Source organism: Cucurbita pepo, chromosome LG13, assembly GCF_002806865.2.
Source record: "Cucurbita pepo subsp. pepo cultivar mu-cu-16 chromosome LG13, ASM280686v2, whole genome shotgun sequence".
NCBI classification, from domain to species: Eukaryota; Viridiplantae; Streptophyta; class Magnoliopsida; order Cucurbitales; family Cucurbitaceae; genus Cucurbita; species Cucurbita pepo.
In genome coordinates, this window is record NC_036650.1 from 6,603,951 (window position 1) to 6,619,434 (window position 15,484).

Sequence of the window (15,484 nt, forward strand, 5' to 3'; positions counted from 1 at the left end):
CCTGTATTTCTGACCAGGAACGGGCCCTATCACAAGAATATTTTTTTTAGTGGGACGATAGCTCTCAAAAGACAGATTGATCAAACAAAAAAAATATATATAAAACAACTCTGAATTAGTATAAAATTAACAATAAAAAAAATAATTCAACTCATAGATTAGACAAAAATAGGTGTAAATAAGTTCAAAGAAATAGGCAAAAAAATAAAAAAAATCATTCAAAAAATTATGTCATTTTTCAAATCAATTCAAAATAGTTGTTCAATAATAATAATAATAATAATAATAATAATAATAATAATAAAGGAAATTAATAGGACCAATCGAGGAAAGTAACGATGGATGGTCGGTAGTGTTTTGGCAATGATGACAATAAAAATCACGAGAAAAAGCAATGGAAAAGGAAGACGAAGAATAGCGTGAGGCTATCCACGAGGGGAGCTAGTAGGGTTTCGTTGGGATTACAAATTCAGGTACGTGGTGCACGAGATTCAGGACTAAGTAGGGTTTTGTTGGGATTACAAACTCAGGTACGTGATGCACGAGATTCAGGACTAAGTAGGGCTTTGTCCTGATTACAAACTCAAGTACGTGGTGCACGAAATTCAAGACTAAACCGTATATTAACGTGAATCACACATAAAACTCGTGTATATGATATATGAATTTCTCGAGGCAGATTATGGTTCCTTTCATGTATTGTATCGTCTGCGTTGTATATTTTTTTAATCTTAAATAGAAACCATTTAATGCGGTTTACTTAGAGACTCGAACCCATGGAACCGTTAGAGTCGCCCTAATTTTTATAATTCCTATGCAACTATCTATATTTGTTTTTATTTATTTAAATTACATTATTAAAAAAAAGCCGAATATAAGCTTGATGTTTTTATTTTATTTTATTTATTTATTTTACGAAGAAATATTAACATTTACTGAAAGCCGGACCTCTGAAATAAAATCTGGTCGGAACAGAATCCTCCCGGAACGTTTCATTCTTCTTCGCCGTCGCCGTTGTTTTGTTCGGAATCTTCGAACTCTCATTCGATTTGTTTTGAAGTCCTTGTTATTGAAGACGAACCATCGCTTAGTTACGAATTCAATTGATCTGCGTTCCATTTGCGGAGCTTGTGTGCAGTTTTGAGCTTTAGAGCGTCAATGGGAGGCGGTTAAGCTTCAAAGGTATGCCGAGGAGGAAGAAGATGAAGCAATGCTTCGGCTTCTTCTTCTTCTTCTGTTGATTCATGGCCTCCTCTCAGCACCGCTGTGTTTTCGGTATGTTCTGTATTCTTTTTCTACGTTGATAATTTTGATTCTCTGTTTTGCGATTTGATTTGACGGGGAACTGTTTGTGTATATTGGAGAATGGCGGATTTGAGTCGTATATATTGGCAAATCCTTAGTGTTGCTTTTTATTTCGTTTTGTTTCGCTTTCAATTGTTGTTGGCTTTATTGGCCACGGTTGATTTTTTTTGGTGATTTGATTTCTGATGGCTTTCTTTGCGTCTTATTGTGTTGTTGGATTTTGATTTCAGTCGGGAATATACCTTATGATGCTACTGAAGAGCAGCTTATAGAAATCTGCCAAGAAGCTGGGCCCGTAGTATCGTTCAGGTCTGTGTTCTATGCTCTTTTTTCCTGGGAAACGAACCCTAAAATTTATATTTTATTGAAATTTGGGAGCTAGAATGAGATTAAGAGCTTTGAAGTCATAAAGATGGGGTATCTTTTCGATTAAAAAAATTCCTTGAACTCTCTGTGGTTTCATTGCCTTTTAATTTCTTGACATCATGGTTTTCTCCTCTGCGCGTGGATTTTGTACCTCTGTTTCTCTTATTCCTCTTCGAAGTCTTGCTTCGGGGGCTTACTTCTATCATTATCTATCTGACACAGATCAAGTGGCTATGCCAAGCTTGAATAGAACCTTCGTTTTTGTTGCGTTTTGTCTACTGTCAGCCCCTGCTAAGATAGCCAAGATCTGAGAATTCGTTTCTTAGTTTTTTTCTCTCGGTCAATCACCGAAGATGACTGGGTTTTGTCGACTAAGTGATTTGCGTATAGTGTAGTTAAATCTATGGCATGACTGATAATTTGTCTATGTCTGGCCTGATTGATTGAGGGGGTGTGGTGGAATGCCAGTGTACTTTTAGAAAAATTGTGGTGTTTATACTGTTATATATCATTGCAGATAGACAGCCAAACTAACAAATGTAACTCACTTTTTGGTTCTGTCATGGTATAGTTGCATGATAAGGGGTCTTTCTTTGATCTCTAAAAATGTAACTCACTTTTGGAATTTGAGCTCAGTGTTGGAAGCTGCCCCACGTCATTCCTGGAAACCATTATGTTCTTAGTTTCCTATTCAGAAAAATGAAGGGAAAGACGATAAACGAAATGCGGGATATCAACTATGAGAATCATTATTTTCTAACGCCTTAGTCATATTCAAAAGGATTTTGGATATCATATTAATTTATCATTTCAGTCTATTGTTTACCACTACATTTTAAAGTTAAAATTAACCGTTTCTTCCTTTTTTAGATTAGTTATTGACAGAGAAACTGGAAAACCAAAAGGCTATGGGTTTTGCGAGTACAAGGATGAAGAAACAGCTTTGAGTGCTCGTCGTAATCTTCAAGGTTATGAAATTAATGGTCGGCAGTTACGAGTTGATTTTGCTGAGAATGACAAGGGTGCAGACAGAAATAGAGAACAGGTGAAGTATTGTTCTTCTTGCATTCTGTCAATTAGACTCATTGATTGTTCTTGTCCATCCAGCTAATTACATTGGTCTTTTTCAAAAGACAGAAAGACAAAGCAAGTATTTTTTTTTTTTATTGGAAAAGTTCTGGCGTCGAGTATACCTCCGAGTTAAAAACTGATTATAAAAGACATCTCGAATTCATAAATGTGAAGAAAATTTTCAAAGATCAAATACTATTGAATGGTAATTTTTCTTTTAAACATGGGAACAAACTCAGTCTTCAGCTGCATTTTTTCTTCAATTATCATTATCCTTCTTTCTAGTCAAATAACTCCTCAAATGGCTGAAACTACGCATCTGAAATTATTTGATTTGAAACAATTTTCCCTCTTTCAGGGTCATGGTGGACCTGGATTGGTTGCAAATTCTGGTTAGTTTTCTCTATCTTAGGCTTTCTTGCCTTATGGTTTGTGCAATAAAATCGGATTGTTTTCTTCAAGTTGTGTGTTAACGTCAAAGATGCTAAAAAACAATTAGGTGGCCCAACAGCCCTTGGGGAATCCGGTCAACATCAACCAATTGGTCTTCATATAGCTATAACTGCTGCAGCTATCATGGCGGGAGCCCTCGGGGGTGCACAAGCTGCTTCTAATCAGAATATTTTGCAGAATGCAACAATTTCCAATGATCCTTTAACTTTACATCTGGCTAAACTTTCTAGGAGTCAGCTTACTGAAGTTATGTCAGGGCTAAAGGTAACTTTTTGAGTATGTTCCTTCCTCCCTCCTCATTTTCCTGAATGGCTCCTGGTGATTGGTACATTGTTTGGACTTAGGTAATGGCCACACAAAACAAGGACTTGGCTCATCAGCTGTTGCTGGCAAAACCACAATTATCAAAAGCTCTTTTCCAGGTACTTATTTACCCTTCCTCCTTTGTGGTTTCTTCAAGCNTTTTTTTTTTTTTTTTTTTTTTTTTTTTTTTTTTTTTTTTTTTTTTTTTTTTTTCTATAGAATATTATTTTCCTAATTACGACTAGCTATTTTCTCAGTCCAGCGTCCAATTCCAATATCTCTGCTTCTGGAAGAGTTGATGAATTCCTTTCTTCTGGTTACTCTTATGATCTTATTGTCTATGTGCGTCAACTTTCTAAACATGTTTATGCAATCCATTGCTTCCCACTTCCTACTCTTGGAGATATTTGGGTAAACATGTATGCTGGAGAAGAAAATCTATTTGTAGCTCTTCATGACGTGAATAAAATGAGATTGAAGGTAGCGGGTGGGATACAGTTGGTTCTTGAAGCGAATGGGGTGCTGTAGATGTCAAGGGAACCTACATAGATCATAACTATACATGTTAATTATTGTTAGCTTGTCATCCACCCTCATATACGTTGTTGAGAATGTGTATGCACATATAAAAAAGCTCACTCCTATTTTTTTTGCTTGCATTTAAGTTCCATAGTTGCANAAAAAAAAAAAAAAAAAAAAAAAAAAAAAAAAAAAAAAAAAAAAAAAAAAAAAAAAAAAAAAATCTAATTGCATAGGGAAGTACCTTTATAGAATGTTCCACCACACACCCTTCTTTTGGTAGGTGCTCATAACTAGAGAACCCTCACTTTCTGCTTAAACTAAGAAATTTTTGCAAGGACATAATTGGATGATCCTATCTTATGTAAAAAGATTTCTAGCACACTAATATGCGAAGTGCACACCTAGAATCATCAAGTTTTAGTTAAGCGTTTGGTCGTTAGTTTTTAACATTTTGGCCTCTAAGCTTCTGTCGGTCCTGATCTCAGAACCAATTTTTGTGTTAATTTTAATTGAAAACCAATATTGTAAGAATTAAAATAGTTCATTATCTAGAGAGAGAGAAGGGAAGAGGGAAAGACTTCAAATAAATATTTGGTAAAGAAGAGTCCTGCAATATGTTTATATTTTCAGTTGTGCCTTATTTCTTTGACAACTTTCTTGTTCCTTCCAGTTTAATGGACTATATCTCTACCTGTATGCAACACCAGCTAAGCCTCTTTTCTTTTCTCTCTTTTATGTTATTTTGTTTGCAGTCACAGATAATGCTTGGAATGGTCACTCCACAAGTGGTATTTCTCTTCACTGCCTGTATTTTTTTTTTCATATTTTTAGTGTTTTTATTGTGTGTGTGTGTGTGTGTGTGTGTGTTTGTTATCGATAGACGTTAAGATTTTCTCACGAACAATTACCCTTCTTTGATGATTGCAGTTGCAGAAGCCTAATTTACGTCAACCTTCTACTCATCCTCAGCTTCCTTCGCATGAAATTCAGCCGGGTCAGCCATCGTCTCTTCAAATTCAACAAGGGCTGCCCCCTCTTGCTCCTAACAGGATGCAGACTGGTTTTGTACCTAAAAAAGAAACTCAAATGTCTCTCACGCCTCAAAATCCTTCAGCTCCCCATCAGTCTTCTGCATCTGCATCCCAATGGCCTCCATTCCAGTCTCAAATTCAGCCATCACACATTTTACAAGCCACTTTGACCGGAATACCTGGAGGCTCATCACTTCCTTCCACAAGTTTACAGGTGCCCATCTCCTCTTCTTTAAAGCAGCACATTCATCCCCCTTCTCAACAATATTCAGGGCATGGCCGGGCTCTAATTCCAGGGCATAATTCTCATATTGCTGATCCAGAAGCAAAACCTTCTCTTTTGCCTCACCCATCTTTATCAGATGCAGACTTTCAGGTTCTACTTTATGCTTTTTATTTATTTATTTAATTTTCATTTTGTAGTTTAATATATGAATGACTCAGAACTAGAACATAGGTATATCAATGGGCAAAAAAAATTACCAATTTTACTTGGAGAGCAGGTAGGCCAGTATGGAAAAAGTTGCTTCCCTTGAAGTCTACCTTAGATAGAATGAAAAGTTAATTTTAAGCTTTAATTCAACGCAAAGGTGGGCGATTTGGTGTTCTTAATTTATTTATCTCATGTGTATGGGTTCACTTAATGAGAAACTCTTTATGATCAATAAATGAAGCTTTTCTTATCAATGTTTGTAGTCCTCTATTATATGGTTATGTGCTTACTTTATCATTTCTTCTTCTTTTTTTCTTTTTTTCTTTTTTCTTTTTTCTTTTTCCTTCCTTTTTGAGAAGAAACAAAGTTTTAATAGGAAAGATAAGAAAGAACAGGTGTAAAAGAACAAACCACCAAACAAATAAAGTAGAAATCTCAAAAGTTACTAAGTTCAAAACAAAAATTTTAAGAACAAAGCACTCTGAGGGAGAATCAGCCATTATCGCAGAAGCAAAACAGCGACCAAAGAACCACTAAAGATAAAAACCTGTCCATCAAAAAGCAAAACCAGCACAGCTGCCCAAATGACAAAACTCTGGATAAGAGATTCAACACAACTCCAGCAAGAGAAAATAAAGAAATTCCTCCACCTCCTTCAAAGTTACTGACCACCATCAAGATTTTAACAAGAACAAAACTTTTCATTGAAGAAATAAAAAGAGACTAATGCTCAAAAGAGTCATGAAGAGTAATTGAAATCAAATCCTTACTCAAACAAGGAACCTGCTGCTAGCTCAAAAAATTTAAGAAGGTCCTCAGAAATATTTAACAAGTCTTTGGAGCTTGCTCCCCTTGGTTCGGAAGTCTGTTTTTTTTTTTTTTTTTTTTTTTTTTTTTTTTTTTCTTTTCCCCTTTTCCCCCGTTTTTGGATTTGGTAGTGTCTTCTTGTTTCTAACTTGCTCTTCATAACAGCCTGGCCCCTCCACAGCGAATAGTACATCTCAGATAGTGGGCAGTGATATTGATAAGTCTTCTCTAGTTCCTCTTGGTGTGGATGGTAAAAGAAATATGCTTCATGGCTTTTCAGGAACAACTAATCGCCCTGTAAAACAGATAAAATTAGAGGATGGAAAAGGCATTCCTTTCTCCTCCGGAGGTCTAAGTGCATCAATAGGTACCAACGGATCTGGACAGCTTGGAATTGCCTCAGATTCCCATCTGGCGGGAACGCATATCTCTGAGAAACCAACTTCAGTGGTACGTTATTTATTAATTGAAAATATTTACGTACTTATTCAAGGTAGCATTAGCTGCAATTCCCATTTTTTCAATCTGAATTCATTCTTTATAGTTCTGTCTGATTCTGAATTGGTTCTTTCTAGTTCCCAATGCTCATGTCATGTAGAAAAGTTGTGTATATTTATCTTTTGAGATATTAGACTCTCACTGAGAAGAATATAAGATTAGTGTGGTATTTGCGAGTGTATTTGAACGTATTTAGATCGAGCATGAGTTTGAGATGCCTTGTAAGGGTAGTGCTTTTAAATGACATATTTCTCATTTTAATGTTTTTAAAAATCTTCGAATCACTCTCGACTATCCAACGAAATGCATTGGCAGTACTCATGCTACAAGAAAATGATGAGTGCAAGGCTTAATTTCATGGTTCATATGTATTTTCCAAGTTCCCTTCCAGACTGTATGACCTTTATCCTATCATTTACCTCTAAATTCAATGGTTAATCCTGACAGCATCAACCATCCTAGTGAGATGAACCACGACCACTTTCATTCATAAGAGCATCAATGCAGCTAAAAATTTAATTATTCTAAGTCATGGAAAATTGATAAACCCTTGGTGAGATAACTGTAAAGTGAATATGAAAGATCTTGTTCATATTACTTGGATGAATTCTCACTGGAGTATCTTGTTTCTGTTTTAGTTCAAGTCTGTGGCCCAAAATGCTCATGGCATAATGGCATCATATGGATGTGGGTATAGAATTTAGTCTGGCCAATAATTTTAGTTCGTTTTCTTTTCTAATATCAACATTTTCTTTCTGTGTAATTGTATTCATAGCCAAATCATCCTACTTCAGATTCTAGTTCTTGTAGATGATGAAATTGCTGATATTTTAATGTCTTGCTAGTAAGTGTCATCCATCACTATGGCAAGATCTGTGCATTCTGTTGAAGTTGATTGATATCTTCTAAGCTAGCACTTCTGTTTCTTGTTTTCTGTGTCTGGTTCCTCCTCCAGCTTCCCCACAACGCCGAGTCGGTACTATTGCAACAAGTTTTGAGTCTAACTCCCGAACAGCTTAACTCGTTGCCACTCGAACAGAGACGACAAGTTATTGAGCTTCAGCAAGCACTTCGCAGAGATCAAATGCGACCATCTTAGCAAGAATATTGCCTCTGATCAACCCAATAACTCTCTGCAGCTCCGCTCCGAGCAACCAATGCCAACGACAGTGGCAGGTAACAAATTCAGCTAAGTAGATTGTAAAATATTTGGCTCCAGAAAGATTCACAGTCGAAACGCCTGTAAAATTATTGCTTGTCGAATGGGGTGAAAGCGATGGGTCCTGCCACAAGGTATGAGTTTTCCATAAACAACATTCATGTAACGCTTACAAGTTTCTGATTATAGTGATTCCTGAATAATAACAAATTTAGATAGGGGAGAAAGATCCAACGGTTGAAGAATTTTGATTTTTGCTGGGTCTCTTTTTTGCCGTTAGATTGGCAATTAATATTTTTGCCTCTCCTCTTTCCTTTGCATAGTTATATGGTCGTTTTCAGATTCTCGAGCTGTCGTCTTATCGGTCATTCGGGAATCATCCCATGGATGGTTTTCTTAACCCTACTTTTCACGATCTTTCCTTTATCTGAAAAATCATTTTGAAAAATGGCGAGAATTGAAAATACTCCTACAATAATTTTTTGTATCGAGATTAGATATGCATACACGCACAACATTAACAAGTCAAATAAATTGACCAATTTTCATTTTAAAATGGGGTCATTTGCTCGTTTAATTTGATCTTAATAGACACATGGAGGTACTAACTGCCTAATTCGTATGCGGGTGATGAGTCCTAAAAAAAAAGTCCATCTCATAGGTTGATCTGGATCACCTTGGGGTGACCTTGGTGACTAATTACTTAAACACACCTCGAAAAAAAAAAAAAAAAAAAAAATTCCGACTTTGTTTCATTAGCTTGAAAAACAAAAGCTTTCTCAAGTTCCTTATCTTGAACAATCCGAGTAACAATGTTTCTCCCTTTATTTACCCAAACTATTCTTTTCTTTTCTCCCTTTATTTACCCAAATTTATTCTAACTCTAAATTTATCTAAAGGCAGGTATCTCATTCGATCTTGACCATACTTACTACTAAAAATATGCCTAAAATAAAATACTTAAGGAACAAATTCTGCGTCATAATTCACTGACATAGATTGAGCTTCAATAAATTTAACTCTCGAAAAGGAGTGAGTATTCAAGAAAACAGTAAAAGTTTTATAGGTCATCTCTAAAGAATACCACAAACAGTGTTCACCGACATAGATTGAGATCCAATAAATTTAACTCTCGAAAAAGAGTATTCAAGAACATAGTAAAAATAGTGTTGTCCCTAGGTTGTCATTGGCCTGAGGAGACTGATTCGAAACCTATTAGGTTTTGCTCGAACACTATCGTCCACAGTAATTGCACAAATAAAATCAATATTTATTTATCTTTAAATTTGAAGTTGTTAGTCAACTTGGTGTGTTTATATTTTGAAACCTATTTTTGGAGTCGGTTATATGACAAAAGATTGATATGAATTGTAATAAGACCTAAAATTGAGTTTCTAAAAGGCATAAAAATAAGATTCCATTTTCATTTTATTAGGGTAGAAAAATGATTTTATCTGTAAAAGAAAATTCCTAAGTAAGACTCTTATCAACCTTTTCTAAAACTAGGGGATTAAAATGTCTCAACAATAAAGCTAAAAAAAAATCAATAATTTAAAAATATTCTTATAGTTAGTATTGTTGGATGAAAGTCACACATCCACCAATTCACTAATTTAAGAAATGATCATGATTTATAATCAAGGAATATTATCTCCATTGGTACGAGGCCTCTCGGAGAAACCCAAAGCAAAATTATGAGAGCTTATGCTCAAAGTGACTATCATTACTATTGTGGAGATCCATGAATCGTAACATGGTTTATTAATTTATCATAATATTTATAAAAAAAGAAAAAAAAGATAAGGCAAATATTTTTTAAACATTTTTTAGTTTAATAATATTAATGTTTTTTTTTTTTTTTAATTTAGAAGTTGAAGAAGGATATTAATGTAAAATCGACGAAATTAATTTATTATATCAATATTTACGTCATTAAAATTCTCTCTGGAGGCTATATAAGTGTAATTCGGAACACAAGCCGGAATATCACCGTCTAAAGCTCCGGGCGGCAGACATGGCCAACAAACCCGTCCGTTTCGGAATCCTCGGCGCCGCCAAGATAGCTCGGAAGGTTTGTCGAGCCATTGGCGATGCTCCGAACGCCACTCTGTCGGCGATCGGCAGTCGTTCAGTCGAAAAGGCCTCGAAATTTGCGTCGGATAATGGATTAAGTGCAGAGGTCAAAATCTATGGTTCTTACGAAGCTGTAGTGGATGATCCGGAAATCGACGCCGTGTATGTGCCGCTTCCGACGAGTCTCCACCTGCGGTGGGCGGTGGTGGCCGCGAAGAAGAAGAAGCACTTGCTCCTGGAGAAGCCGGTGGCTCTGAACGTGGCGGAGTTCGATGAGATTGCGGCGGCGTGCGAGGGGAATGGAGTGCAGTTCATGGACGGTACCATGTGGATGCACCATCCTCGTACGCCCAAGATCAGCCAATTTCTTTCTGATGCCAACCAGTTTGGGCAGCTCAAGATGGTACGGATATATATATATATATATATATATATTATCTTTATAATTTCTTTTCTATTAAAATGAAATTCGATAGCTAAATAAGGTCAGGGACAAAATTATGTTCTTCATCTCTACCCAATTTTTCATCTCGTCTTACTTCAACTGCTATCTGGAGCGTATGTCGTAGCATGGACATGAGAAAGTCCGATGCTCGAGTAAACTCGAATGGATGAATATTCGGGATGTTCCATTAAGATGATCGACACATGGGACAATCCCCAATAGATGTGTTTGAGAAAGCTAAGATGACCGATGTGTCCCGAGACATGGGACAACATCACGATGCATGGATCATGTTGTTGGGAACTAAGATGACAATAAAATGCGACGTTGTGTCGCAACGATTGAATATGCACGCACGAACAACGTGTGTGGGCAAACAAGCTTAGATTCTACTCGAGCAATATTTGATTGGCGAAAGCAAACCTCGCTGACAGTACTACGAAGCCCCAAAGTTAGACTAAAAGTGAATATGGGGCGTGAATTTCTCTCCAGACTTGTCGTGAGCGTGTCAAGATCTCAACACGCAAGATCACAACACTGCACGATTGAAGAGATACGACCATAACAATTGGATTACTGCAAATTCCTCGCCCCAATAATAAATTGACTTCTTTTTTTCTTTCTGTTACGAACATTGCAGGTAAACAGCATCTACACTTACGCTGCTGATTATGAGTTCATAGCCAATGATATTCGCATAAAACCGGATCTCGATGGTCTTGGTGCTTTGGGCGATGTCGGGTGGTATTGTATTCGTTCGATTCTCTTTGCTGCCGACTTCCAACTGCCTACAACAGTGCTTGCGTTGCCTAATCCTGTTTTGAATGAATTCGGCGTCATTTTGTCGTGTGGAAGCTCACTGTTTTGGGACGATGGCAGAGTAGCGTCCTTCCATTGCTCTTTCTTGTCGAACTTGACCATGGATACCACTGTCATAGGAACCAATGGGACTTTAAATCTTAATGATCTCTTTATACCTTATGAAGAGAAGGAGGCCTCTTTCTTCACCAGTTCCAAATCTCGGTTCAATGAGCTTCAGAACGGATGGAAACCGGTATCGAGCAAACATGTCGTCCCGACTGAGCTTTCTCAAGAGGCTCACATGGTGGGGGAATTCTCTCGTTTGGTTAAAGAAATTAAAGAGAAGGGCTCCAAACCTGAGAAGAAATGGCCATCTATTAGTCGTAAGACTCAGCTGGTGATCGATGCGGTGAAGGCGTCGCTCGATCAAGGATCCAAGCTGGTTGAAGTAGGACAGTGATTAAGCTTGCATCAAGATTTAGTGGGAGAAGCCATTCCTTCAAAATAATTGTGTTGTTACTTTCTGTCAATTGTCAATTGTGTTTGTATTGTTCAACTGTTGTATGAATGTAGAGTCTTCAACTCAAAAGTTTTCAAGACTACAAAAGTTTTCATTTGAATCGATCTTCTAAGAGTGCTCTTGTTCTGTCTTGAAAAGCAAATCATCGAGAGAGCCATATTGTTCTCTTTCGACTTTTCCTTTCGGCTCCCCTCAAAGTTTAAAAACACGTCTGCGAGAGAGCCATATTGTTCTCTTTGGACTTTCCCTTTCTAGCTTCCCTTAAAGTTTAAAAACACGTCTGCGAGAGAACCATATTGTTCTCTTCGGACTTTCCCTTTCGAACTCCCTTCTAAATTTGAAAACACGTCTGTTAGGGAGAGGTTTTAACACAGTACTATTGTTCATAGCTACCTCTATCCTAAATTGCTTCATTCCTTCCAGTTGCTTCACTGCAACAACTCTCCTATTCGTTAGAACACCTTTATAAACAGCTCCAAATGCACCGGCTCCGAGCTTTCGGCTCCGAGCTTTTCTTTGAAACCCTCGGTCACATGATGGAGTTCTTAATATGAGAACTGGACTGGAGCACCAGAAGCATACACAAGAAGAGAGTATTGGCTGGGCATCCCTCCAAAATTGGAGCTGTTTCTGCAATACCACCACCAAAAAACAGCCTTGAAAGCAATCATAGCAATCATGGTGACCAAAATCACAACCACTGATATCCAAGCCTTCACATTCCTACATTCACTCTGCCTTGGAACCGCAGACTGCTGTTGCAATTAGATATGCTGTAATTAGCAGTGTAGTAGGTTGGAAACCACGACCCTCCACAATGATATGATATTGTCCACTTTGAGTATAAGCTCTCATGGCTTTGCTTTTGCTTTCTTCATAAGATCTCATACCAATGGAGATGTATTCCTAACTTATAAACCACAGGCGGGACTCCTCTCCCAACAATTCTCAACATCCACGACCCTCCACAATGGTATGATATAGTTCACTTTGAGCATGAGCTCTCATGGCTTTACTTTTGGTTTCCCCAAAATGTCTCATACCAATGGAGATGTATTCCTTATAAATCCATGATCAACCCCTTAATGAGCCGATGTGGGACTACTTTCCCAACAATTCTCAACAACCACGACCCTCTACAATGATATGATATGGTCCATTGTAAGCATAAGCTCTCGTGACTTTGTTTTTGGTTTCCCCAAAAGCCTCGTTCCAATGGAGATGTATTTCTTACTTGTAAACCCATGATTATCTCTTAATTAGTCAACATGGAGCTCACTCCCAACCATCCTCAACATAGCACTATCATATCCCCTAATAAAACCTGATGTACCTAATAACAAAACGCACTTCCATCTGATGGTGCAGTGGAGGCAACACAGGGAGATCTTTGCCAACAATTCGATCGACACCCTGCTATCTGCATGGTGTAACCATGTATTCTTTGGATACGTTAGCATAAGCTCTCATGGCCATGGCCATGGCTTGGTATTAGACCATTGTATTCTTCTTACACCCTTTCTTCAAATTATTTGGATCAATTCCCTCAAAATTTGCAGATGGGCAGCCAGTGTGGACTGGTTTCGTTATAACTACAGATACTGAGTTCTCCACAAAACCCAAATATCTGACACTTATCTGGAACAGCGTCCCATTCCATTGTTTCAGTCTCACTGCCTCTAGGGACGCTATAAATTCCTAAACTTCCATCATTTTTCATCCTCAGAAACCAAAAATTATCAACTGGGAAAGGCTTATCTGCATAATCGTTGCTATAAGCAACCAGCGATCCTGCTCGCAGTGGTATGCTGGTATCAAAAATAGCCAACTTCCGGGTAGGATTTAATTGTAAAATAGGCGAATCCAGAGTGCCACTGATTGGCGTAGTCAAGCCTTGATTCCAATAAATTACATCATCGTTCCAAATAAGAGTTAAGATTTCCAGTATCAAGTAGTTTAAAAGAATACTGGCCAGATCGCAAGACTATATTCACTGTGAAATTCTGCAATGGAACAATCGTGTCAGTGGGATTGTCGAAGGAAGACCAAACGGGAACGAATTTACTATTTAGAAGTACAAGATTGCCGGAGTCCTCGAGTACAGCGGAGGAGACGCCACGGCCAGCGGTGTTAGATTTCCAAACGACGGCACCGGAGCCATTGACGAGGCGAAGGTTGCCGTTGAATTGAAAGTGAAGAGCACCTGAAGCATCCACCGGAGCACCGCCGCCAGCGGACCAGATGACAAAAACTTTACTCGAGAGAAAATGCCGGCGATATAAGAAGAAGAAGAACTGGATAAATCCGATGGAAGGAAACAAAGAGAGAAAATGGCGCCAGGCGAGTTCCACGCCTGGTCGGGATCGGAAGCTTTCAAAGATGAACCTAGAGATATGGCGGCTACCGACATAGAAGCTAGAAATGCAAGAAGCAAAGAAATGCAACAACAAAACAAACGGCTACGGAGGTTCATTTCGGAGAAGTTTCTGAGAAGCGTAATCCGAGAAGATCCGAAAACTCTCGGAAGATTTTGCTTCTCCGATCGAAGTGCGATGGTTTCGCATCACAGAAAAAACAGGATAGTTCACATAAATTGCAAAAGAAAAATCACAGTCTACCGAAAGCAGAAAAGTAGACGATGAAAATGAGAGATGATTTACCATGGCATTCATTGGATTGGTGTTCATTTCGGAGAAGTTTCTGAGTAGCGGAATCCGAGAAGATCGGAAAACTCTCGGAAGATTTTGCTTCTCCGATCGAAGTGCGATGGTTTCGCATCACAGAAAAAACAGGATAGTTCACATAAATTGCAAAAGAAAAATCACAGTCTACCGAAAGCAGAAAAGTAGACGATGAAAATGAGAGATGATTTACCATGGCATTCATTGGATTGGTGTTCATTTCGGAGAAGTTTCTGAGTAGCGGAATCCGAGAAGATCGGAAAACTCTCGGAAGATTTTGCTTCTCCGATCAAAGTGCGATGGTTTCGCATCACAGAAAAAACAGGATAGTTCACATAAATTGCAGAAGAAAAATCAGAGTCTACTGAAAGCAGAAAAGTGGACGATGAAAATGAGAGATGAATTACCATGGCATTCATTGGATTGTTGTTTCGTCCAAACATGAATCCGTCAATCAAGCCTATCCAGTTTGAAGAAAACGAGTCCCCTTCTCCATTTCAACCGAACAGGACTACGATATTTTTCTGCCCCAATTTGAGGGTTCGAATTTGATTCATTTTCTTCCCCCATTTTTCCTTTGTTCTTGATGTTGTCCCTCTTACCCTCACCGTTAACCTCACGTTGACGAAGTAAAATGTGTCTGATTCACACTTTCAATTAATTTTGAATTATATTTTTAATCTAATATGTGCATCGTGAACATTTTAAATAAATAAATGCAAGAAAACAAATGGACGTAATCATAAATAAAAATTATTATTATTTAATCTATTAATTAAACAAAAATAAATAATATTTTTACATTAAAGTTTATTTAAATGTATTGTTGATAATTAAATTATTCAATTTAATTACTACAAAATATTCAATAATGATTAACTAATATTAATAAATAGGTACAAACATAATAATCAATAATCATTTAATTTAAAATTACGGATGAAATTTATAATTTTGAAAGTTTAAAAACCGAATAGATACCGACCTCAAAATTCAAAACTAAATTTGTAATTTGT

At 37.4% G+C, this 15,484-nt stretch overlaps 2 protein-coding genes and 1 pseudogene across 3 annotated transcripts; 2 read left to right on the forward strand and 1 right to left on the reverse strand.

The window, feature by feature from the left end:
* Positions 1-836: 836 nt before the first annotated feature.
* LOC111809164 (cleavage stimulating factor 64-like) lies at positions 837-8,240 on the forward strand. 2 transcript variants are annotated; one of them, XM_023695542.1, is made up of 11 exons: positions 837-1,275; positions 1,536-1,614; positions 2,542-2,716; positions 3,101-3,134; positions 3,242-3,459; positions 3,540-3,617; positions 4,773-4,808; positions 4,948-5,427; positions 6,457-6,741; positions 7,565-7,633; positions 7,745-7,833. In XM_023695542.1, the coding sequence occupies exons 1-10, from the start codon at positions 1,245-1,247 to the stop codon at positions 7,601-7,603; spliced, it is 1,455 nt and encodes a 484-aa protein (XP_023551310.1). In that variant the 5' UTR covers positions 837-1,244; the 3' UTR covers positions 7,604-7,633; positions 7,745-7,833. The 2 variants fall into 2 exon arrangements, with proteins under 2 accessions (XP_023551310.1, XP_023551309.1); XM_023695541.1 differs by lacking the exon at positions 7,565-7,633 and having other exon boundaries at positions 839-1,275; positions 7,745-8,240.
* A 1,663-nt stretch (positions 8,241-9,903) lies between these two features.
* On the forward strand, positions 9,904-11,913 carry LOC111809447 (uncharacterized oxidoreductase At4g09670-like). The gene is made up of 2 exons (XM_023695913.1): positions 9,904-10,424; positions 11,107-11,913. Exons 1-2 carry the CDS (start codon positions 9,963-9,965, stop codon positions 11,725-11,727), a joined length of 1,083 nt encoding a protein of 360 aa, XP_023551681.1. The 5' UTR covers positions 9,904-9,962; the 3' UTR covers positions 11,728-11,913.
* A 1,054-nt stretch (positions 11,914-12,967) lies between these two features.
* On the reverse strand, positions 12,968-15,069 carry LOC111809446 (annotated as a pseudogene).
* Between the last annotated feature and the right edge of the window lie 415 nt (positions 15,070-15,484).

What these genes read in the sequence shown, in the direction of transcription:
- LOC111809164 (XM_023695541.1), top strand. Translation starts at nt 1,245, where the DNA reads ATGGCCTCCTCTCAGCACCGCTGTGTTTTCG. An exon ending in CAGACAGAAATAGAGAACAG is followed by an intron (nt 2,717 to 3,100) that starts GTGAAGTATTGT and finishes TCCCTCTTTCAG; the next exon opens with GGTCATGGTGGACCTGGATT. An exon ending in AAGTTATGTCAGGGCTAAAG is followed by an intron (nt 3,460 to 3,539) that starts GTAACTTTTTGA and finishes GTTTGGACTTAG; the next exon opens with GTAATGGCCACACAAAACAA.
- LOC111809447 (XM_023695913.1), top strand. Translation starts at nt 9,963, where the DNA reads ATGGCCAACAAACCCGTCCGTTTCGGAATCCTCGGCGCCGCCAAGATA. An exon ending in AGTTTGGGCAGCTCAAGATG is followed by an intron (nt 10,425 to 11,106) that starts GTACGGATATAT and finishes CGAACATTGCAG; the next exon opens with GTAAACAGCATCTACACTTA.